Source organism: Psilocybe cubensis, chromosome 3, assembly GCF_017499595.1.
Source record: "Psilocybe cubensis strain MGC-MH-2018 chromosome 3, whole genome shotgun sequence".
NCBI classification, from domain to species: domain Eukaryota; kingdom Fungi; phylum Basidiomycota; class Agaricomycetes; order Agaricales; family Agrocybaceae; genus Psilocybe; species Psilocybe cubensis.
The window spans coordinates 1146990-1169917 of record NC_063001.1 but is presented as its reverse complement, the minus strand read 5'-3'; the positions used below and the strand labels follow the sequence as shown (position 1 = coordinate 1169917).

The following is a 22928-nucleotide window of genomic DNA, read 5'->3' as shown; positions in this document are numbered from 1 at the left end:
AAATAACATAACAACATATGTAAATCATCTCTCTTCTCTTCCAAAATTTGAAATAAAGGAGAAAGGCACGAACCACAGATGCTTCCCAGCCTCTCCCATCTGCGTATCAAAGTAGAAAGGAGAAAGGGGAAAGGGACACAAGTCAGTCGGGCGCACGCACAAAGATGGTTGCGAAGAGATAGGACGCACCGTTGAGCAAGTTCCAGTCAAAGATCCCATCATCCGCGTCCCCATTACTCCTCAACACCTTCGTAAATAGCTCTCGCAAGAAATCATAATCCGGTGCCTCCTCAAAGCCCAACTTGCGCACATAATTGAGGTATATCCCAAACTCCTCTACACCACCCAACCCAACCCAAATCAAATCAAATCAAAAAAGAACCAAAACGTCAACCAAAAAGAAACCATAAAGCCACGCATACATTTCATTTTACCAAGTCAACAAACTTTTCACTTTTGACAGGGGGGGAAGGGAAGGAAGGGTGAGACTTACCAGGGAAGCCCTCACAGAGCTCTTTGATCGGAGTCGTCTGCTTCTTTTCCCCAATCTTTTCATACTTCTGCTTGTTCGTCGCGGCTTTAAGACCCTGCCACGGTAAACTTCCACGCAGGAAGTACATGAACACATGACCCAGCGCCTCTAAATCGTCTCGTCGCGATTGTTCTAGATTCGCGATTCAAAGTCGGTGGCGATTCGATGTCGATTTCGATTGGATAATCCACGAAAAGATAACGGAACAACAAATACAAAAAAGCATCATCATCGTCAGCTACTGCTGCTACTGCGCTGCATGGCAGAAAGACAAAACAGGCAACAAAAAAAAAAGCCAGGCGGCCCACACGCACCTCGTCCCAAATGGGTATTAATACTCATATACCGCGCCGTCCCACTCAGACTCTTCCGCTCCCTGTACGGAATATGCTGTTTTGTCTTCGGATCCCTAAACTGCTTCGCCATGCCGAAATCAACAACATGGATAACTGTTCCATTGTTAGAAATAATATAATATATCAGTAACTAGTAACGGCGACAGTAACCAGGCAATAAAAGGAGTATATGATGTTATGTGATGAGAGAACAAGGACAGGGACAAGGAAAAGGACCCCTCCCTCGCAAGCGCGCAATTAGCGCGACGCTATGAGGACAAGGAGGATGAGGAGAGGCAGATCAAAGAAGGGGGCAGGAGGGCGGGTGTAAAGAGAGAAAAAGAGAAAATAACGTTTAAAGAAACTCACTGTTCGCGCCTTTCGTCCCGGGACGACCGATGAGGAAATTATCAGGCTTGATGTCTCTGTAAATCAGATTCTTCTCGTGGATAGTCTGCACCCTGAACAGCTACATCCCCATCCCCACCATCCCAAAAGCAACAACAAACAAGAAAAAAGAAGAAAACAAAACACAACGTCAGGGCTCCGACGGACCGCCCACAAGAAAGAAAGAGAGATGCAACGCACCATCTGCTTCGCAGCCATGCACACCGTCTTGATCGAGAACTTGCGCCCGCACATATCGAACAAATCCTCCAAGCTCGGGCCCAACAGGTCGATAACGAGGATATTATGCAGCCCTTCCTGTCCGAAATGGTATATCTGCGGTATCCCGGCTGTGTGGTATGCGGTTTTAGAAGCATTCAACGGTTACGAAGCACGTCGGTCGGCGGTGGTGGGGTGGGGTCGCCATGATGTAGTTTGATGATGATGGTGAGGTTAACAGTAATGATAAGTAGTGAACGAGGCGGGGGGTATCGCATGTGTTTCGTAGCGAGGTGCATGTGGTTCAAGAAAAAAAAAGACAGGAGTACGTGAGCGGGGGGTTGAAGCGGGGGAAGAAGAGGGTACTGACGACATCCAGCCAATATACGGTACGAGCGACATTCGTCTCTGAGCTGAGGCGCCTCTGCCTTGCGTGGTTCCTGTGAAAAAGGTTGAGAAATGCGGGGAGAGAGAGAGTGTGTGTGTGGGGGGTGACAATCAGTGTTCCGGGCTTGACAGAGCAGAGCAGTAGCACAGCGACGACGAACAAATTTGATAGCGACAGTCTGGGAGTTGAGCAGGTTCGTTCCTGTATGCAACCGGGTCAGTCGAGGTAGGCGGAAATCCCGAGAACAGAGGCGGCACCTTCAAAGATGACACCGAAGGAGCCCTCGCCGATTTTCTTGCCTACGCGATAGTGGACGCCGACGAGATTGGCGGAACCAGAGTTTGGATGTGAGTGGGAGGCCATTGTGTTGTGTGGATGGAGGGAGGGATAAGGCCTGGGCGGCCCTGCTATGAGTTGTGCACTGAAGCAGGTCGCAGAGCCAAATCAACAGCCACCTGTCAATCCAACTCCGCCCTAAATTGGGTTACTTGTTCAAATACTTACTTATTTCTACAAAACATAAGTACTATACATTTGAAACTAAATACCCGTCCACCCCGCAAATCCTATTCCCAGCGCAGCCGCAACGACTACAGCCAACAATGCTCCCTTTGTGATCCTGCCAACTTTCTGTTCCTGCTCCCATGCCTCCGCTCCTACTCCCCGGAACAGCTCCCACCGCGGCCGGCGGCAAAACCACCAAAACAGCGCCACAGGGCCCGGGAACGTCGCTACAATCCGTGTCTTGTTATTGCGCCCTGCCTGGTAATAAGACATGCAGTCCGTCCACACCGAGTCCTGCAGCCTCGTCTGCAACCACTCGTTGTATTTTACCGTCGCCTCCTCCGTCACCTCGAACGACTTGGCCTTGCCCTCCAGCACCGGCTTGATAAGCTGCAGTGCATGCTGGATCTATACAGTCCAAATCATTCAATTCAGTTCAAGCTATGTCATGCCTCCCCCAAAAAGGCGCCTGCACTGCCTCGCTTTCGGCTTTCGCAAGGCGACGCCTTTTCTTCACGCGACTGTGAGAGCGAAAGAAAACCCACCTGAGCTTCTTCGCTGAATATAACCGATGCGTGCCCAGACGCAACATTTGGTCCTAGAAGAAATAATCAGCTTCCCCGTCCGCAGTCTGCAACACTCCATATTCAGCTCTTACCCAATACCAAATACTGGTTCGGGAACCCAGGGATGCACGAGCCCAAATACGCATACGGCCCTCCCTTGCTTTCAAAGTACTCCCTAAGAGTCACACCATCCCGCCCTCGGATCTGAAGTTGGTTTGAACCATCCTATATATACCAATTGACACGGGGTCGTCATCGAAGAACGGACATTAAGCATCCCTGTGACGACACAGTCCACACTCTGACGAGTGAACAAAAAACACCCACCGTCAAATAGCCAGTGCTGAAGATGATCACATCAAGGGGTACAAACTCGCCCGACTTCATCTGAATGCCCTTTTCCACAATACGATCGATGGCGTCCCATCTAATGTTCACGTTCGGCTGCTTCAACGCCGAGAGGTACCCTGGATCGACAATAATACGCTTGCATCCAGGAGCTGCAAACGCACACACACAAGTCAGCGGTACCGTCAAAGAGAAGCAAAAGGAAACGCGGAACATGCCATAGTTTGGAATTAGATTCTTCACTTCTTCCTTCGGAGCCATGTACTTAATATACGCCGTGAGTGCCTGCAAACCAAATCGAACCATCAACGTTCGTCCTTGCATCTGCATCTCATCTCACACCAACAACATGCCGAACGGCGCGTACCTTTCTTATGATATACAACAACATCCTATTATTCTTCCGGAATATCAAAAACTGGAAATCCGACTGCATTTTTTTGCGCGCGCTCGCGTCAATAAGAATACCTCGAACATTTGAGGAAATTTACGCACGCGAGCCATGATGACATTGCGATACCACCGCAACAAAAACGGTACATGCGCAAACATCCATTGCAACCACCCTGGATATCGGAAATTTCCCTGCCATTCAAATTTCTCAGTTTTCTGAGCGCCGGAGATGTGATAATGGCAATACTAACCCTCGGAACAAACCACTGTGGCGTTCTGCAGAAATTAACAACATGCACGCTCGGATCTTTCGTGATCTCAGGGATAAGCTGCGCGCTAACAATCACAGTCAAACCCTCAGCACGCGTCGCCGACGCCAAAGCAGAAAATCCCAAAAAAAAAAAGACTTACGCAGAACACCCATTCCCAATGACTCCGACCCTTTTATTATGCAACACAACATCATGCCTCCAACGCGCAGAATGAAACAGGTTGCCTTTAAACGCCTCCCTCCCGCCAATCTCACTAGGATACAACGGCGCCTGGAACCCCCCAATCGCCCAAAACACCACCTGCGCCTCGACCTTCTTAATCCTCCTCTCCCCGTCCCCACCCTTACCCTTACCCCCATCCCCATCCTGCGACGCATACCCCGACACATCCTCCACCTCAACCACATACCGCTGCGCCTCCTCCCTCCACACCGCCCCGCGCACATTCGCATTCAACACCGTGCGCCGCGCAAGATCGTGTTTATGCCACAGATGCTCCCAGTACGCGCGCAGCTCGGGCTGCGTCGCGAAGAATGTCTCCCAGTGCGGGTTCAGCTCGCTTGAGAGGGAGTACCAGTGCGCGGGCACGTCTGAGCCGCAGCCCTATGGGTGTCATGGTGGGTTAGTTTTTGTTTGGGTAGGTTTAGATCAAGTCGGGGAGGTGTTGTGCAGTGTGATGCTTACTGGGTATGTGTTATCCTAACCGTAAGAGTATCAGTATAAATACAAAGACGATAAAGAAAGTTAAAATCACGTACTCTCCATGTCCCGCCTATAGAATCGCCTCGTTCATATATCTGAAAAAAAAAGTTAATGAGCCACACGCGACGATTGACTTTCAACGAGACACGACACGCACCGTAAAGTTTTCAAAGCCCAATTGTGTCTTGAGCGCGATAGCAGCTGCGATCCCCGCTAACCTGTAACAGCAGACCCATACCCATACCCATTACAAAAAGGTATACATACACACATATACATATACATATGTGCAATGTGCAATGCACCAATATCCGAATCACAGGCGCCCAAAGAATAATAATGATGCGTGATGCGTGATGCAAAGAGGAGAAAAGGAGGTGATTAGTACCAGTCCAGTTATCAGTTAAGTATTTTAAATAATTAGATGCATGCAAGGAAATGAAGTACGCGTAAAGCGATGAGGTCATGATAAGGGAGCGAAAACTGGATCCCGCGCTCTGAGTCCGCACATTCAGCGCAGAGCAGGGCAGGGGCTACAGCTGCGGGACCCTGAGCGCTGAGCGCGAGCCTGCACGATTCCATCCACGCGAGATATTACAGCATGCGTTTGCATACAACGGTATAATTGTTATGCCCCGATGCGTAACGAGATAGAAGGAAACGATAGAAGGTATAAAAGAAGGCGAATGAGAAGGACGCGAAGGAACTTCCGAAGCATCGAAGAATATAGCAAAATAAAGGTCACGCACCCTGCGCCTACGATCACCACATGCGGGCCACTTCCCGCTGGACGATCTCCTTCCCCTCCACCTGTTGCATTTGCTTTTACTTTTGCCGCGGAAACGGTACTACTAGCCATCGTCATCGCTGTCGCCTATCCGAATAAGACCTAGTCTCGATGATTCTTCACTTCTTCACTCAACACTGCCAAGCTGCTGAAAACTCCCAAACGCTACGGGCGTCCAAAAATCCTGATGGATAGCGAAGGGTAGGGGCGTTATGGAACAAGCAAGAAACAAGAAACAAGAAACAAGAAAGAAGCAGGTGCGTGTGAGTACACCCAAGCAAGCGAGCGTTGACCCTATCCCAAAAAAAAAACCTGCAAGCGACAAGGACAAGGCGCAGCGGAAGCAGAAAGGGCGCAATTATGCAGAGAGCCTGAGGTGCAAATCGCAAGAACGTTGGGTGGTGTCAGTCAGGGGCATCACAAAGCCCCACCCCCCTCTCAAGATATATGTATACCCCCGAACGCACCCCCAAAAGATGAAAAAGGCGCAAAAAAAGGTTTCATTTTTCCAGTGGCTGAACAAGCCTGAGCCAATTTTCGATGTCCATCAACTGGACATCGAGTAGACAATGGCCGCCGAGCGTATGATCACATAAACATATCATCCATGGATCAAATTCTCCCTCTTCATCTTCCTCTTCCCATTTCCATCTCATCTCTGCAGATGGCCAGTGCCTAGTGACCACACCCACCCCCACCTCCCACCTCCAATTACCCTCCACACCATCCGTGAAAATATCATATGCCAACAGCCTAACTGTCCAAACCGCACTATTCCTGCACACACAGGTCCCATGCCCTGTCAAAAAGAACCACACCATAAAACACACGCATTTCTCGCGATTCATAGCCTGGACATGGAAGCATCGTGAATTTCATGATATGCAGATGCTTCAAAAATAGCGTCTGGCTTCAATACCATATGATTTTCGTACGACATTGCGAAAGTGAGTGTGTAAAACCCACTGGCACGGGCCTTGTTTACGAGGTCTGCATGACATAACCCATTGGCTCTGCGATCGTTACCGTTGATGTTAAACCGTTCAGCCATCTGGAGGTTTTTTCCAAGACGAATAACGCTGTCTTACACGCGTGTATCATAAGAGGGGCGCTAGAGAGGGCATCGGTGCGCGGGGTAGACAACGGTGAGATCACACTCCTCCACCCTCGAATGCGCATGCAGCACAAACTTGAGACAGCGAGCCCACTCCTCAACAGCAACTCCACCCTCCTCGTCGATGCCGTCGCTTGCATTTGGCCGCGATACGGGAGCAATCCCAACCCTTCATCATCAGTCATCTATCATCTATCATCTCAATCACGCTCCGACGTCATGGCGCGCATAGCATACTATACGTACGTGATACACCCCGGGTGCAGATTCCCTGAAAATCAACGCATCGAACACAAAACCCAACAAGCCCAACCCATTCCATCTCATTCCATTCCCATATCCATAATCCATATCCATATCACGTCCACGCCGGTCCAATCAACATGATAGCCTCACAGCACACGCCACGTACACCCGTCAATAATTTTATCGGATGTACATTCAATTGTACTATAGTACCACCTGTACATGCACAGACGCTATAAAAGCCTACTACAGCGTGTCCGTCCGGATAGTGTACTTTAATAACTTTGTCAGTATTCGCGGAGCTATGCGCGGGTATAGCAGAGCATAACACCGCGATCATCAAACGCAATGCTGAATGACAGTCAATACACTAGACTACACTGCAGGTAAGTAGGCTGCAAGTCCACAACGTCAAATTGCTGTTGAAGTGTGCGCGGTTGTGCCCCAGTGAGTGCCAGGAACACTGCCAACTGGCAACTGGAAAGTAGTACCATTCCGCCAACCAAACAGCCTTGAGCCGGACGTCCAGGTCAAAACTCGTATGTATGTACCCTTTTCGATACAAAATTATAAATACCAGCCCACGCTCAACCTCCACGTATCTCGGTAACATCCTTGAAGCCTGAAGAATTAAGCTTAAACCTCCGGAGCCCGTCATCAGACAAAGGCTGCAAAGTGTTGCAAAATCAACAGCAATACATTCAGCCGACTCGTAAAACCCCGGATCACAATTCATATTCATATATACTGTATTCATGTTTAATTCGTTGGCACTATAGCAGGCAGGCGCCTAAGCATGGAGGTATGCAACCACACACTATATTTCCAAAAAAAAATAAGCCGCGAAACAACCAGAAAAACCAAATCAGACTTTGGCCTTTCTCTCGCTTCCTCCCGTTCCTCATTCCTTATTCCCAAATCCGAACTTCTCTTCCCATCTCCAGTGACTCTTCCGTCCTCCCGAGTCCCCAATCAAGCCGTAAGCGATCAAAATGCGGGGAAATAACATAACCATAACCAACACAAGTTCATAACAAATCCACAGACGCATGCCAAGCCAATACCCACTGACACGCCAACAGTAACACGCGCTACGTACCACGCGCTTTGCTAGCTTGCTGGTTTTTCCTTCCTGGTCTCTGGTCCCCAAGGCATGACCGTGACAAAGGAACTATGTAGTTACCCGGTATCTTTTATCTCAATGTCAATTCTCAAACCCCTTCCATAATCCATCCCATCCCATAGTTTACCCTCGCTTACCCCACTTGGTCTAAACGATCCAAAAACTAACCATGAAATTTCAAAACGAGTAGGCGAGTGAGTAATATTTGAAGTTTGAAGTTTGAGTGGTGGATTGATTGATAGGATTACAAGACACACGAGACAGAGAAAAGAGACATGATCCAAAACTAAAATGGAAGAGGGAGGAAGAAAAGACACAGCAAAAGCGAAGAACGAAGAACGAAGAAGAAGAAAGACTAGTACAATATGAATAGCCGTATTTTGATCTTAAAAAAAGGGAAAAAGAGAAAACAAAAGAACGACACAATTCCCAACGCTACACGAATGCGAAAAACAAAAAAATCATACGAGCAGTGGTATACATACACGTAAGTACATTGCGCAAGCCCTTTCCTTTTCAACCTTCCCTCTGAAAAAAAATGAAAAAAACGCTAATTAAACCACCACCCAAACACCCTAACCAAAACCACACTAAACCCGGCCCCCAATGAAACTTCACACAAAACTACGAAAATTCGAAAGCCAAAGCCAAACTCCACACGCACACGCACACCACCCAATCACAAACCACAAACATACGCACGCACACGCACGAAACTTATAATAAACTTAACAACGAAAGTGAAACGAGGGAACGAACAGAAAAAAAAAGTGAAAACACAAAAAGAGATGGTACACATTATCCTAATAAACTCGTCGACTTCAACTTCGACTTCGACTTTCGACTTTGAAGCTCGGACTTGAGATCATGGAGAAGGCTAGGCTAGACGAGACTCCAGAACAAACTCAAAACTCGGACCCTCTTGCTCGAAAGTCATCAATCGAGATCGAGATCGACATCCATATCCACGCCTAATCTCAGCGGAACTCGAAGCTTGAGCTGGTCGATTCTGGAACGTGGGCCAAGGATAATTGCTGATATCTAATCGCAGCAAAAAAAAAAGAGAAAGAAAAATGTTCAGAGTTAGACCACAATCCAAACGAACACCAAAAAAAAAAAAAAATATCGCAAGCAACAGAACAGAACGATCAAAATCAGTAAAACAAATAGAGAACGAAAGCGAATAACGGGAATTTGAACAGGAAAAGACAAAAAATGCAAAAACTCACGGCTCAGAATTCTGATGATAATAAAACCCACTCATCGTCGCCACAGCAGGACTGACAGGCGCCAACGACGGCCCACGCCTCCTCACACTCGACGCCCGCCTCGACCTCGACCGTCCAGGAGCCTTAACCCGCGACGCGCGCGGCGGCGACGTGCTCGTGCTGTACGGATTCTGCAGATCTTCCATCCCCATATCCATGTCCAGATCCATCATCCCCATGTCTACCCCCGCGCCCGCCTGTGCATGTTGCTGGTGAGCGGCGAGCTCCTCGTCTTCCGGTGTGATAGCAGGCATGTGGTGGATCGGCGCCGAGTCGAGGTTGCCGCTGTCGTCAAGTGCCGAGTCGCAGGAAGGGAGGGTGGGTGTCGGTGAAGCGGGCGTCGCTGGTGGGTTAAAATCGACGCATACATAGTAAAACCCTGTTGTACACATCCCAACAGCGTTAACAGACCGTTGTAAAATCAGAAAAAAAAAATAAAAAGTGCAACTGAATGAACAACAGCGAAAAAAAAATTCACAACAGACCTGCAAAGCTAGCACCGTTGATATCCTGCACGCGATGGTCCGGAACAAGGAACCGCTCCTTCCAGCGCATAAACACGACTCCGCGGTCCCTGTCATCGAGCGTCATATACGGTCGCTGGGCTTCATGCCTGATATGTTTGAATGCAGGGAATCGGGACCAATGCACGATATCCTCATGCTGCGAGGCGCCCCAGTTTTGAGTGAGGAATCCATACCGGTTCCCAATAATCTCAGCGTCAAAGTACGTTGTCAGTTCCGGCCAGTCGTCTGTCAGCCCACGGATTCGGAGGTATCCACACAGTGTCGATGCAGCGAAATTGACGTCCTACAAAGGCAACATGGCGACGGCCAAAAAAAAAATCGCACCAACCGATACCCAACCATTGAAGGAAATCACAGAAGAAGGGAAAAGGGTCACAATTCAGTAACCAGCCGCATATCACACACAGAGAGAGAAGTCACAATCACATAGAACTGTGATCGCGTGCAAAGGGCAAAGGGGAGGGGAGAGGGATGGGACGTACCACGATGGTCACGTTGACGTCGTAGCTGTTCCTGCCGCTCTTCTGGGTGCCCTGGAACATCGCCCCGGGGTACAGACAATGGTGCGCACGGGTCCGGATGCGCAAACGGGTGATATCCACGAGAGGATCGAGATAGCTCTGGGAGCTCCCCGCGACCGCACCAGCTCCATTGTAGCGCTGTGGGACTGCCGCTGCCGGTGTCTCAGCCGCAAAATGTTGCTGGTACTGGTGCTGGTGTTGGCTCTGCTGGGATCGATGCACAGATGAGGGACTCGGAGATGTGGGGGAGGCTATGTTAGTGCTGACACCGCTGCACTGCAGCGTTGACAAGGTGGCTTTCTTTGCTGATGCATATGGAGAGGATGGTGGGGGAGTTGGTGGACGATACGGGGTTGCTGGATGTGGTTCAGGCAGAGACTGGTGCTCCTGGGCCCGCCTGGGGAGCTGTGCTGGATGCTGCTGGTCGTGGTGGGTGGCAGACGGGCGACATGTGGTGCAATAGAGGGACGCCGCAGGGTCCTGGAGGGTGTTCTGGCAAGCGTAGCAGAGCTTCTGGGCGTCTGTTGGCTGGAGGGCGTGCTCGGGAGGGGCGTGCTGTGCGTATTGCTCGGAGGGCATGGTGTGGGGAACAGGACAACAATCTCAGAGCACCGGGTTCCACACTACCAAATACAAACGCACGTGCCTGCCTCAATCGCCCCTTTATCGTCTCCCGTCCTCATTATATACTTCCAACTAGGCGCTCGCAATACACCCATATTAATTCTAATATCCCTGTCTAAATACACATCCTATATTAATCCCATATATCGTTCACCGGTCACCCTCTTTGCTCTCCTTGTGCATAGACTCCCCGGCAGACCCAGAGCTCGTCGTCGGTCCAACCGTCACATCATCCGTGTCCTTGTCATTCTCCCTCTCACCAGCCCCCTTCTCGACATCCTGCTTCTCCTTCTCCTTCGGTCCAGCGCGCACAATATTCCGCGCAAGCGTATAATTCCTAAGAAACAAAACTAGCCCAGAGTTGCATTCAGCGACCATTCCCATTCCGCGGTAACACAAACCCTGAGAAGAGTGAAACATGGCCATGAAGTCATACCCTCCTCCCTTCTCCATGCCCGACGCCCGTCTACTCTCGTTTCCGTTGACATTCCATTCCTCAATTGGATCCGTGAGCATCAAAACCCCCGATCATTCCATCGTCAAATCCAATTTCGTGACACGTTATCAATGTCAACTCTTCCACAAGCGCCCAAGAAACGGAACGTAAAACTAGCAACCGCTTACTCACCCATAACAAAACAGGCGCCCAAAATTGGTGTCATCACCAGCCAAATCGTGCTGATAGACTTGGCATAGGCGTCAATCACAGATGCCCGCACCACGGGATCCTAATATTGGCATAACAGTCAGCAAATCGGAATCCACAAATACAAATTGAATGGAAAACGGATGTGTCGCTAAATAAGCGCTCTCAGAAGCCTCCCTGCGCCAACGGAACACTCGGAAAATGTATCCGAATAACGATCACGATAACGACAATAGTGTGACACGCATCCATCGCATCACAAATTACATGAAATGAAAAACACGTACAGGGATATTCTTCAGATTGCGCACGTTCTGGCTAAGCGCCGCAGGCGACGTGTCGATGCCGCCAGGCGTGCCCATACCCTCCAACTTCTTTTTCAACGACTACAAAAATAGAGATAAAAATGAAATGTCATAAGTTCACCGTAGTCGCACTCCTAAACCGTAGTCGCACTCCTAAAAAAAATGCACATACACTCGTGTAAATAGCCTGGCCAATCGAAATTCCAACCGTAGCGCCAATGGTCCTAACAAAAGACACCAACACGTCAATAATCATCATTTTAACCCATGCGAGACGACTATCAACATATCGCCAAGACGTCGACCAAACACGTACCTAATGAAACCAAATGTCGCTGTACTCGTCGCCATGTCTTTTATCGGCATCGCTGCCTGCAGTCCAATCAACGGCGTCTAGAGATGCGAGAGTCACGAGCGTCAATCGACCAGTTTATAGATTCAAATATAAACACAGGAGAGAGTCTCCAACTGCATACCTGGAACAAGCACCCCAATCCCACAGCAGCCACGAGGGGGTATAAAACTTTCTCCGCTCTATAAATTCCACAACCCCCAGTCCAAAGGCGTCAATCAACATGTTCACCGTATACCCAACGAATAAAAAGCAACGCACGTGGTAGATTGCGCATCGAGCATAATCATCAACCCCATCCCCGTGGCGAACACCGCGAACGCAACCCACATCACAGGTCTATACCGCCCCGTCTTGGACACCAACACACCCGACAACGCTGAGAGCACCGCGCAGCCCAGCGAGTACGGCAGCATCCTGAAATGTACAAGCGACCCGTAATCAGTTTCTGTTCTGTTCCGGATCGCATAATATAACGGCAGCGGCGCTAACGCAATGCTGGATCGAATGATCATGAGCGGAACAAAGACTTACTCGACACCTGCACGCGTAGCCGACGCGCCGAGAACTTGGAAATACAATGGTAAATAATAAGCACCCGAGAAGAATCCGAGTGCGTGTAGGAATGTCGTGATCAGGATAATCCCTGTTGTACGTGTCTAATCGAAAGGTATACGAAATACCAGATCAGATATACTCATCGTTTTTTTAGTTATAGGGTGGTAAAAACTGACCTTGAACAATCGCGGTGGGACAATAGGAGATCGGGTCGTAAAATATTCGTTCACTCCTCCCAACAACAACAGCACAAACCCAACAGTCAGGAACGAAATCGTCGTCTTCGAGTTCCCTAATGCCACCAGAAAACAGAAAGAAAGAGAACACAACGCATCAGACACCCATACAGAACACAAAAAAAGAAAAAAAGAGAAAAATAAACCCACATGACGTCTCACTCTCATTAAACCCTAGCAAAACCAGCACGATACCCACCACGATCAGGAACAGACCCAAAAAGTCAAAGTCTGCCACATGTTCCCTGAAAGAACGTCCCTGGTGCGGATTCAAGTTCAGGAAGAAGAAGAGAATGCCGGCAGCGACGCCTCCGGTCGGACTAGCATTATACAAATCCGGTTAGTTGTTTTCCTTATCGAGGTCTAAGGGGAGAAGAGACTAAAATCGAAAGAGCTAACTTACAGGTTGATGAAGAAACACCTATTAATAAATCTTGAGTGAAAAGGTCACAGTCAAGAAGGAAGAAAGGGGTATGTACCATCTCCATGAAACATGGTCTGTGAAAACCTATTCTCATGTCAATTTAGTGAAATCAAAAAGCAGAACTATACTCACTCCTCCAAGCAACGGCCCAACAACACTCGCAATACCCCACGTCGCTCCAATAAGCCCTCCATACTTGCCACGACTAAAATACAAAACCAAATCAAACGCCACCGTCAGTAACCAGGAAGAATAATTCTTCCAAGGTCCCAATCCACTGGGACAGGAGAAAAAAATGAAGAAAACTCACTCTGCCAGCGGAACAATATCGCTAATCGTGATATTAACCTATTCCCATCGTCATAAATAGCCCAGAGGTCAGCAACCCGATTAACAATATGAAAAAAACGGTCACCAAGCCGTCCAAGACTGTATTGACGGCAAAAATGACAGAGAAGTGTGAACGTACCAACTGGATAATCCCACCACCTCCGATACCCTGCACAGCTCTAGCCACAATCAACCACGTCTACACATCATAAAACGAAAACCATGCAAAGGCAAAAAGAGAGAAGAATGTAACTTTGATTAACGGGAAACTCCTAAACGACACGGTGGCGGACGTACGATGCTCTGCGCTGCACCGCATAGCGCTGAGCCAACCTATAAATACGCGTCGATCGATCAGTTAGGGTTCGTCGCTTCCGACGATTAGCAGCACGCCGATAAGGGACGCGGGCGTACCAAGAAAATGATGATAGAGGTATATAGCACGGGCTTTCTGCCTATAAGATCAGAGAGCTTTCCGTACAGCGGTGAAAGTCTGCAGGATAAGAACAAGAGATTTACATGAGTATGACAACGCGTCAAAGGGAATAACAGGGACTCCGCATACCCGGCAGAGGCTAGTAGGTACGCACTGGTGATTGAATGAAAGTTTGTTAGTGATAAGGTAGGTTTCAGGGAGATACTACTCACGTTCCGATCCAGCTGTATTGTTTTCCACCACCTAGCTTCTCGATTATAGTTGGCAATGCAGTGGCCACGATGGTCTGAACGCGCAAGGCAGCCATTAACACGTCGGGGCACACAGAAAAAACAAATGCAGGATACATACCTGGTCTATGGCAGCCAAAAACACCGTACACATAAGCCCGGAAAAGACCTGCCATTGGAAGAACGTCAGGGTGCAGAAAGAAACCCAGAGTAAAGACATGTACGCACCAGGGTCAAATTATTATGAGGCAATACGTGCGTCTCGTCTGTTTTCCATGACGCTCCTGGCTTTGCCTTTGTCGATGATTTCACAGGCTCGTCTCCCTCCGGAGGTATGGGCGTCGGGGTCGAGGCCTTTTCGTTTACTGAATCCGTCTGCATTGGTTGAGCAGATGTCATATCGAGACTTGTTCCCGTCTATGTCTTTCTCTTGGTATATAATGTATACAGATATATCGTTTAGATGTCGGTCTTGAATCCTCAGAAAGGGAATAGGAGTGTTTTCAGCACCGGAATGGACGAAGAGGTCGTAGGGGTCGTAGCGGGTGACGTCGGGAAAAGGAAGCAAGGATCTGGGAAGGACAAACGGCCTGAGTGAAATATGTACAAGTTGGAGTTAATCCCACATGCGTGCGTGCGTCCGTTTGATTACATGGGACGGGAGTCCAAAATAAGGTACTACTGGGTCCTGACAACATTTTTTTTGAAAGTGCATGGTTGATCCATCCGGGACATCCGGTTGCAATGGGCCAAATGACTTCATATCGCCGAGATGCCGCTGTCTGTTCCTGGCCCAGCTTGGTTAGTCCCCCTCCCTAATCAACCATGCCGTAAGTCGGCAGCACTGCGGCTTCCTACCCAACGCCGCTCTGCTGGGTCGCTTTGGGTTTCTCTCTCAATGCAACTCAATCAGTGTCTATAAGCCACCAGATACTTAACATTGTGCCTGCGTTTGTCACGGAAAATGCTTCCGGTAAAAGTGAGTCATTCAACACGTCTTTCAAAGTCCGCCAGCCGCTTTGTAATCATTGTAAGCTTGGCGATGCTCGTCCGCCGGCAGAGGGCATCGACATCATACTCTCGTAAGTCGCACGAGAAATTGCAATGTTAAAAATAACACCACAAGCCCCTTGGCATAAACACAGCGCAGTCCAATCTAATCGCTCCTGTCGCAGACGGTTATGCATCCGCAAATTGCGTCAGTCAGCATCATCGCTAGGGTCGCGTTGGCCGTAAGTGGACTTTGCGGGTATATGTACACCTGAGATGAGTTGATTGGCGCCCTTTCAGAATCATTGTCAATCCGGATCGCCCTTTCCGCCAACGTTTCAAGTGCTTCTGTCCAGTATAGCCGATCTAAGAATAGATGGATGGATAGGAAAGGGCATCGAGGATTCCAAAAATACAACGCGTGAACTCGCATGCCGCGCAATTGCAATTGCTGCGGCCTCTGGGGTGATACTCAGCGGTTATGGGGCTCAAGCTATCCAGCCAAATAGACACGTTGAAGGCTATGGAACATTGAAGAACGTCGGATTAATTGCCTCACCCGCAGTAATCCGCGGTGTTGGTCCATTGACTCAACTCGCGAGTAGCCACGCAGTTGGTGAATAGCAGATGATTACCTCGCAGGTGCGCTGAGATTTTGTATCAAAATAGAAATTTAGATTCCTAGCACTTAAGGGTCGGACAACTTGTCTCCCTGCGATATAATTATCAGAATAAAGATCTACAAAGTAGTACAAAGAATATTGAAAATAAAAGAAGACTAGTATCTATGCATTACTCTGAGTAGATTGTTGTTAGAATGGGGGTATAGAAACGCAAAGCATATACAAATCAAGAACATTTCCAAAACGAGTCGAAAGCACAAAAACAGCAAGGTAGCAAGTTAAACAAAATGACAAGACAACCGCCAAAATGTTCTTAATCTATCGGCGAGTCTTCGTTCTTCACGCCCAAGCTATATGCTCAAGCTTGATTGATAAGGTGATAACCATACCACCCGCAATGGTATGCATACCAGGAGATGCCATAGCACCTCGTAAAGGGGAATAAATTGAGTGTTAACCGTCTGCACCTCGACCGACGCTAAAATCCCCCCGAGTACTCGTCGCCACTTCTGTGCCGGGTAGCTGTCCCAGCGGACACACTGACAGCAACGTTAACAAATGCAGGAGTTTCCCCAATTTCAATCGCGAGTAGGGGATTGCTGCTGCGCCGGTGCCGAGTCATCTCCACCTTTACCATCTTTACCATTACGTACATCAGCCTCATCATAATCCTCGAAGTCCACCCGATCGTCAAAGTCACCACCTCCACCGTAAGCACCAACATCACGCACATGGGGTGGATGCACTGACGAATCACGCTGTCGATTGCGATTCGAGCTATCATCACCGTCAACAACACCATCGACCTCCATGGGCGGGGAAGCCGACAGATTGTGCCCTCCGCCTCGAGGCTCACGATCATGTCCGCCACGTTCTGGGCTGTAATGCCTTCCACTATCCACGTCCATATCTCGATCACCGCCGTACGACGTGTACTCAGACCTTCTCCTTGAACCCCGCTCATATCCGTAATTTCTATCCGACGAAGAGGAGGGGAAAGAAGAGCGGTGATGAGTACTCCTATGGCCAGCTCGGCCTTGATTATCATGGCGTCTGTCCCTCGGCGGAAACCTCTGATACTCTCCTCTCCTATCCCTCGAATCGAAATCGAACCCTCCTCTCCTATCCCTCGAGTTAAAATCGAAGCGCGAAGCTCTCTGGTAGCAGTCATTATAACGGCGATCTTCGCGGTCGTAGTGGCGGGGGTACGTATAATCAGAATTGCCATATCTTCTGTCGCCACTCAGCTCGTCCTGATGTCTGTGCGAATAACTACCCCTATAGAAACTGCGCGGTCCGCGAGGAGGACCCCTATGCCCATATCCATGATCATATCCATGCACCTGCGGCTGGACTCCAATCGCATATGGCGCATATGGCGCAAACGCTAAATGCTGATTATTGACGTATCCTGTCGGAGCAGTGGCGATGGAAGGCTGCGGCTGCACTGAACAAGGTATCAATTGACTTGATGGACCAGGTGATCCTTGCTGAACAAAGAAGGAAAAATGTCAACAAAAGGTATTTGATAGGCATATAACTGATCTGAGAGCTTACAGCATATTGACGCACAAAATGAAGCATTACTTGAGTAGCGTCTTGCATCATTTGTTCCCAAGACGGTTTGATAGGGTTACATGATAACGATGCCTGATGGCTAGTTTCTGTTAGCATCGGTAGTTGTGGTGTCTGTGATGAGGCTTCGAGACGCTGCTGCTGCTGCTGCGGCGGCGGCGGCGACGGCGCTGGTGGTGGCGCAACTGATGAAGGTTCAAGGGGAAGTGGGGGTGGAAGCGGTGGCGGTAATAATGTTATTGGAGTTGGTATCGAAGGCGCAACGTCTGTATTATTATACGACGGCGGCACCTCACTATTAGACTGCACCAAATTCGACGCCGATGTGCAGTCAACATCGGCGTCTACTTCTAAAAAATGATGATGCCCCCTCTCCGCAGGCCGAGCAGCAACATCCTCCTTCTGCAGCCTCTCGTTGTCCTGCTGCTCGGCTGACGACTCAGTAGGGGCAGGGGTCTTCTTAAACCGCAACTTATTTAGCGCGGGCTTTTGTGTCGTATCGATATTCGTCGACGATTTGTCCTGAGATTGCTCGACGGAAAGGAACTTGGAAGAGCCGGGCTGTTCAGCTACAGAAGTCGCACCCGGTTCTGACGCTCGCGTTCGCGGGCGTTTCTTGCTTCCCAGTTTGCTTGAACCAGAGGTATTCAGCTTGGACGACGAAGCTGAAGGTACTTGGTGTGCGACATTCGTAGATCGGCCTTCTCTTTCTTTATCGAAATCCGTTGTTTGAGATTCGGAGCGACCCTTCCCAACTCGACCCACAAGTCCAGACCTCGCTGTAAACGTCTGTCCGCGAAGTTTGGCATTTGAAGATCCAGCAGCAGCGTCTAATGCAACTGACGGTGCCGATTCTCTTTTCACCGGTAAAGGCTTTGTCGGTCTCGACGACGTGGTCGAAGGAATAGATTTGATACTTTTGGCGGGCATCGTTGACGGTGGAGCCAAATCCTTTTTAGCCGTCGGTGTGGATTTCAGCGACTTTACTGACTTGCGTCGTGATGTAGACGGCGATGGTGACAATACGCGAGAGGGTAGTGCAGTTGGTCTTTGTGGGAGCGTCACGACAATGGATGGCGACGACGGCATAGGACTTCGCTCCCTAGTAGCACCGATACCCTCTTCCGGTTGCCGCACATTAGATAAATGACTGGTTTTCTGGCGTTTCGTGGTTTTAGACAATGGTCCGGCACGTGCACCAGTGGAAGATTTCCCTCCGGAACCCACTTTATGCGAATATTCCGGAACTGAAGCAGAGATATCGCCTTTACTGCTTTTCCTTTTCAGTATCAACGATGCAGGCGGCCTTGGGCGAGTAACCTCTCCTGTCATGTGCAGAGCTACTCTTGTGGAAGAAATTACATCTTTTGTTGCAGGTGCGGAAGATGAAGCAGTGTTTGTTTTTCTAGGGATCGGCGGTACTTTGGAAGGTGCAGGACGATTGGCCAGCTTTGGTGTCACAAAGTTATTCCTTCGCTCAGGCATCTTACCCTTGCCCTTGTCCTTTGAGGCAAAAGAGGTTGAAAGATGTTGAGTATTTCTTGCTTGTAAAACCGAAGATATAGACGGCCCTGATCGCGTTTTTTCTTCTGTCATGATCAAAGGTTTGCGACCAACATAAGGAGCGGTGGGCTTATTGCATTTATCCAATTTCGGTAGGGTAGAAGGTCCAGGCTGCATCGCTTCGTCACCCGTGTCCTCAATCTCGTCTTCGGAGGGCTCAGATTCCACGATCTTTCGAGATGTCGAACGGCTAGAAAGTAGTGGAGGAGATTCGGACCGACGAGACAATTCAGAAAGAGGAGAGTCAGATCGAAGGCTGGTAAGAGGCGATTCAGACCGAAGGCTGGTAAGAGGCGATTCGGACCGAATGCTGAGTGCAGGCGAAGGTGGTCGAGGACTTGTTACAGGTGGAGGTGGAGGTGGAGGTCTGCGTTCGAGAGAATACGGTGCTGGAGGAACAAGGACATAAACTTGTCCCATCCGTGGAAGTCGTCTAGTGATGTCATCTTTGTCCCGAGTCGACTGCACGACAGGTCGAGGCCTTCGAACACCAGGTGCACGACCACCGCCGCTCGCTATTCTCTTCGGTGAAGGAGGAATAATCATCATTAGTTTCTGCTTCTTTTTGGCAGGTTCCAAGAGTTTGATGAGAGGTTCATCATCCGACGAAACATAATCTACAGAGACAGGTCGAATGAATGAATCGACCATTTCAATGTCTGCACTGTCGGCTGAGGGAGATCTGACAGGTTGAGATAGAGTAGGTTTCGGCGTCTGAGGTATGGCGGCTTTGTCCTGAGGCTGGGATGCTTCGAGAGACGTGGATGCTATATGGAATTTGGGTTTCGCAGACGATGAACTGGGTTTCAAGATTATCGTAACCTTTGGAGAAGTTTGAAGACTGGTAGGGCGAACTGAAGGTGTTTCTTCAGAAGACGGTGAGGGTGCTACATCTGTGCTGGCGATGGTGCTGGCAAGTTCATGTTCGGACTCTTCCTCGAACAGCTAACAGGATATGAGATCATTCAGCTACACGCTATGTCAAAAATTTTACATACCTGATTATCGTACCAGCCAAATCTTACATACTTCAAATTCAAAGGCGTACAATGGCTATACGACAACGCATTGTACACCAGCCACGAAAATCCTGGGTGTCTAGTCCCCTCTCGTTGGCTCTCCTCCAAAGCTGGAAGGTTTTCGTAATACTTTGCTGATTTCGATAGATGGTGTGAGTGATATTTTTCGTGCTTGGGCGTCTTGTCGCCTGTATGCAGGAGAAGGGCCTCAACAGCATGCATTTTGGAATTCTCGAGAAGATGCGCAAAGCATTTGCTGCTGTGGCACGCTTTGCAGTGTAATGCCCAGTGGAATGGCACTTCATGAGTCTTATTCCCTGCGAACATCAATCTGCATGCCTTTGTGTCTTTCTGTATAATCATTAGTTCTGATCGGATGTGCGGAGAGAAAGCGATAGCTCACCGTTGCTGAGAGCCGTTTCTGATATAGATAACAGGCGGCACGAAACACTCCAGGCACAGAATCATTTATAAGTTTTCTGGAGAGCAAATCGGTGTGAGTGTAAATTTCTATGGAAAAAAGAACACGAAGTCGGACTTACAGCTTTGGACTATAACTTCTACCTTGTAGTTTCTCGTATTGAGAAACTTTGGATACAGCCATCTCCCTCGCATCTACAAGATCTTGAAAGTTGCCGTACTGAATGGGCTGCATGTTCGAGCAATCACATGACCTTCCCTCGACATAACATCCAGCGCATATATGCATCCTCTCGCCGCTCGAGATCCCACCATCCACGCAATTCCGGCACTCGAAGAAACTTTGGAAGATATCGCATCTACAGAAATCGCAGATCACCGTGGGCTCTTTCTCGAACCGGTTGCCGGAAAACATCTGGGGCATGATCTTGTTGATGGAGTCGTATTCTTCCGCCAGGATGCAGTCGGCGACGGAGATCAGCTCCATGAGATCATTGGCGAGCACACTTGCAGATGATTCGGGAGTGGAGGGCTTAGAAATGTTTGATTTTTGACTGTTCTTCTTGGACTTGGAAGTAGTTGCCACTGCAGATGAAGTATCGTGCGCATCCTCCATTAATTTTGCTAGTTCTTCGGCTTCACGTATGATGCTGTAGAAAATAGTGCTTTTGACTTTGTACGTTTCGGGTCGACAAACACTAATTCGAGTTAGTTTCACCACTTCATATGCCTAAAATGAGCCATACCGGCGATAGATGGGAAGTTCTTGAAAATAGGCGGTTTTGAGACCCTTTGAAGTCATACGAGACCAAGAAGTTTTGATAGTGATCCCTCCGGCGTTTACAACTTGATGACAACTTCGTGGTGGGACTAGGACCAAGTCTCCAAGTTTCTGTTCGAGGATGTAAACGTCGAAAGGGGCATTGGCGAGCTCTTCCAGGGTGATAATATGGTTTTCATGGTCGAGTTCATGTCTCAATTTTTGGAAATATTGAGATGCCTTGGGAGCGACGGAGCTTTCTGTCATAAACCAGAAGGAGGAGCCGTTTTTCTCTGTGTAGCACATGAGGTTGTGTCCTGAGGATGCGCATAGATCTTTGTGGCAAGGTGTGAATGTGTCGCCTATCCCTAGATAGCACATAAGTGTCTGCACCTCTGCCTACGCAGTGTCTCAACAAAAAGACGGTAAAAAATAATGAATGATGGCGCACCGATTTGGGTCGATACCGAAACTTGTCCTGTGGTCCATTCGGGTGTAGCGAAGCAGGGACAGCGTTCCCTTTTATCAACCAATCCTCCCATGATGGTGGACAATCCATGTCTTTTCCATACCATCTTTCCGTCTCTAGAGTAAACATTGAACCAGCACCAGCACGAAGGCACAAAGACTACGCACCACCTTCCTGAGCATACTGGGGCATAGCCCTCGATTTCTCAATAAAGTCTGACAGCTTCAACTCCGCATCGGTCCAAGTACGCACATTACGTGCATTGATGGTATCTAGAAATAGCATCAATACAAGGAACATAGCACGAAGCACAACAGCGCACCTTCCACAGCATCTTTGACGAAGCCCTCCAGAGTGAACTTCTTCTTCGGCCAACTAGACAACTCGTGGAACCCTTCGATGACCAACGGTCTCCCACTTTCTTCATACTCCTCGATCCTCCTCGCAAGCTCGGCGGCTGGCAGGGCGGCTGACACTCTATCGGCATGGCGGAAGGTGCGTGGGGCCCGTGCGATCAGAAGATCCAACGTCCACCCCTTGGTCGACGCCAGAGGCATATTCTCATTGGTTGGGAAGCCAAAGGAAGAGGATTCAGACTCTGGTTGAGGTGCTGGTTCTGGTTCTTTATTGGTAGCACGTGCGCCTTGGTCGCCTGGGTTGTGATGGGACTCGGAAAGTGCCCGAGCGCGGCCCTGGGCCTGATCATCATCACGATCGCGACTCTCAGTGGTCAACTTCGACGAGCTCGGTCGAGGGTGTGAGGATGGGGGAGTCAGCGGCGCTGGCTTGCAGGGCGTGGATGGTGGCGATATCTTGTTGGTTGTGATGCCAGCGAAAAGCGAATTGTCTTCTCTCATCAGTTTTTGTCTTCTCTGCTCCATGGTCGGCATGGTGGTTAGTGGTCAAGAGAGATGCAGAGGTCAAGAAGTAAAGACAGATAGATGTGATTTGGAGGTGATTCAAAGAATCCTAGATCCCCATTTGTTCTGACGGCTGCTGTGCTCACACAAACAATCATGCACTGACAGGAATAAGGCGATCGCCTTGACCAAGCGCTGTATTTTTAATCGTGGGAGAGACGTTATATGGTAAGTTATTGAATTTGGTTCAGGGTGTTAATTTTCTCCACCCGAGGT

At 49.0% G+C, this 22928-nt stretch overlaps 6 protein-coding genes across 6 annotated transcripts; all 6 read right to left on the bottom strand.

Annotated features, from left to right (window-relative positions):
- Positions 1 to 24: 24 nt before the first annotated feature.
- JR316_0003151 (bifunctional choline kinase/ethanolamine kinase cki1) lies at positions 25 to 2224 on the bottom strand (the record flags this gene model as incomplete). Its single annotated transcript, XM_047888932.1, has 9 exons — positions 25 to 99; positions 161 to 336; positions 494 to 664; positions 847 to 981; positions 1237 to 1336; positions 1456 to 1590; positions 1650 to 1913; positions 2022 to 2062; positions 2119 to 2224. 9 exons carry the CDS (start codon positions 2222 to 2224, stop codon positions 25 to 27), a joined length of 1203 nt encoding a protein of 400 aa, XP_047751306.1.
- Positions 2225 to 2401: 177 nt separating this feature from the next.
- Positions 2402 to 3540, bottom strand: JR316_0003150 (Baeyer-Villiger monooxygenase; the record flags this gene model as incomplete). Its single annotated transcript, XM_047888931.1, has 4 exons — positions 2402 to 2773; positions 2911 to 2963; positions 3024 to 3156; positions 3259 to 3540. 4 exons carry the CDS (start codon positions 3538 to 3540, stop codon positions 2402 to 2404), a joined length of 840 nt encoding a protein of 279 aa, XP_047751305.1.
- A 539-nt stretch (positions 3541 to 4079) lies between these two features.
- Positions 4080 to 5505, bottom strand: JR316_0003149 (Baeyer-Villiger monooxygenase; the record flags this gene model as incomplete). The annotated part of the gene is made up of 5 exons (XM_047888930.1): positions 4080 to 4547; positions 4629 to 4643; positions 4703 to 4741; positions 4804 to 4864; positions 5396 to 5505. 5 exons carry the CDS (start codon positions 5503 to 5505, stop codon positions 4080 to 4082), a joined length of 693 nt encoding a protein of 230 aa, XP_047751304.1.
- A 3388-nt stretch (positions 5506 to 8893) lies between these two features.
- JR316_0003148 (Glucose-induced degradation protein 4-like protein) lies at positions 8894 to 10811 on the bottom strand (the record flags this gene model as incomplete). Its single annotated transcript, XM_047888929.1, has 4 exons — positions 8894 to 8957; positions 9146 to 9563; positions 9670 to 9994; positions 10194 to 10811. The coding sequence occupies 4 exons, from the start codon at positions 10809 to 10811 to the stop codon at positions 8894 to 8896; spliced, it is 1425 nt and encodes a 474-aa protein (XP_047751303.1).
- A 195-nt stretch (positions 10812 to 11006) lies between these two features.
- JR316_0003147 (putative MFS-type transporter) lies at positions 11007 to 14754 on the bottom strand (the record flags this gene model as incomplete). Its single annotated transcript, XM_047888928.1, has 21 exons — positions 11007 to 11206; positions 11485 to 11584; positions 11790 to 11888; positions 11980 to 12031; positions 12124 to 12200; positions 12284 to 12341; positions 12421 to 12576; positions 12694 to 12818; positions 12894 to 13009; positions 13065 to 13273; positions 13357 to 13374; positions 13433 to 13461; positions 13510 to 13582; positions 13688 to 13725; positions 13847 to 13906; positions 14005 to 14040; positions 14122 to 14200; positions 14273 to 14296; positions 14356 to 14429; positions 14495 to 14542; positions 14602 to 14754. The coding sequence occupies 21 exons, from the start codon at positions 14752 to 14754 to the stop codon at positions 11007 to 11009; spliced, it is 1824 nt and encodes a 607-aa protein (XP_047751302.1).
- A 1810-nt stretch (positions 14755 to 16564) lies between these two features.
- JR316_0003146 (C-module-binding factor A) lies at positions 16565 to 22682 on the bottom strand (the record flags this gene model as incomplete). The annotated part of the gene is made up of 8 exons (XM_047888927.1): positions 16565 to 17476; positions 17574 to 20069; positions 20123 to 20402; positions 20686 to 21261; positions 21310 to 21722; positions 21775 to 21908; positions 21960 to 22064; positions 22115 to 22682. 8 exons carry the CDS (start codon positions 22680 to 22682, stop codon positions 16565 to 16567), a joined length of 5484 nt encoding a protein of 1827 aa, XP_047751301.1.
- Between the last annotated feature and the right edge of the window lie 246 nt (positions 22683 to 22928).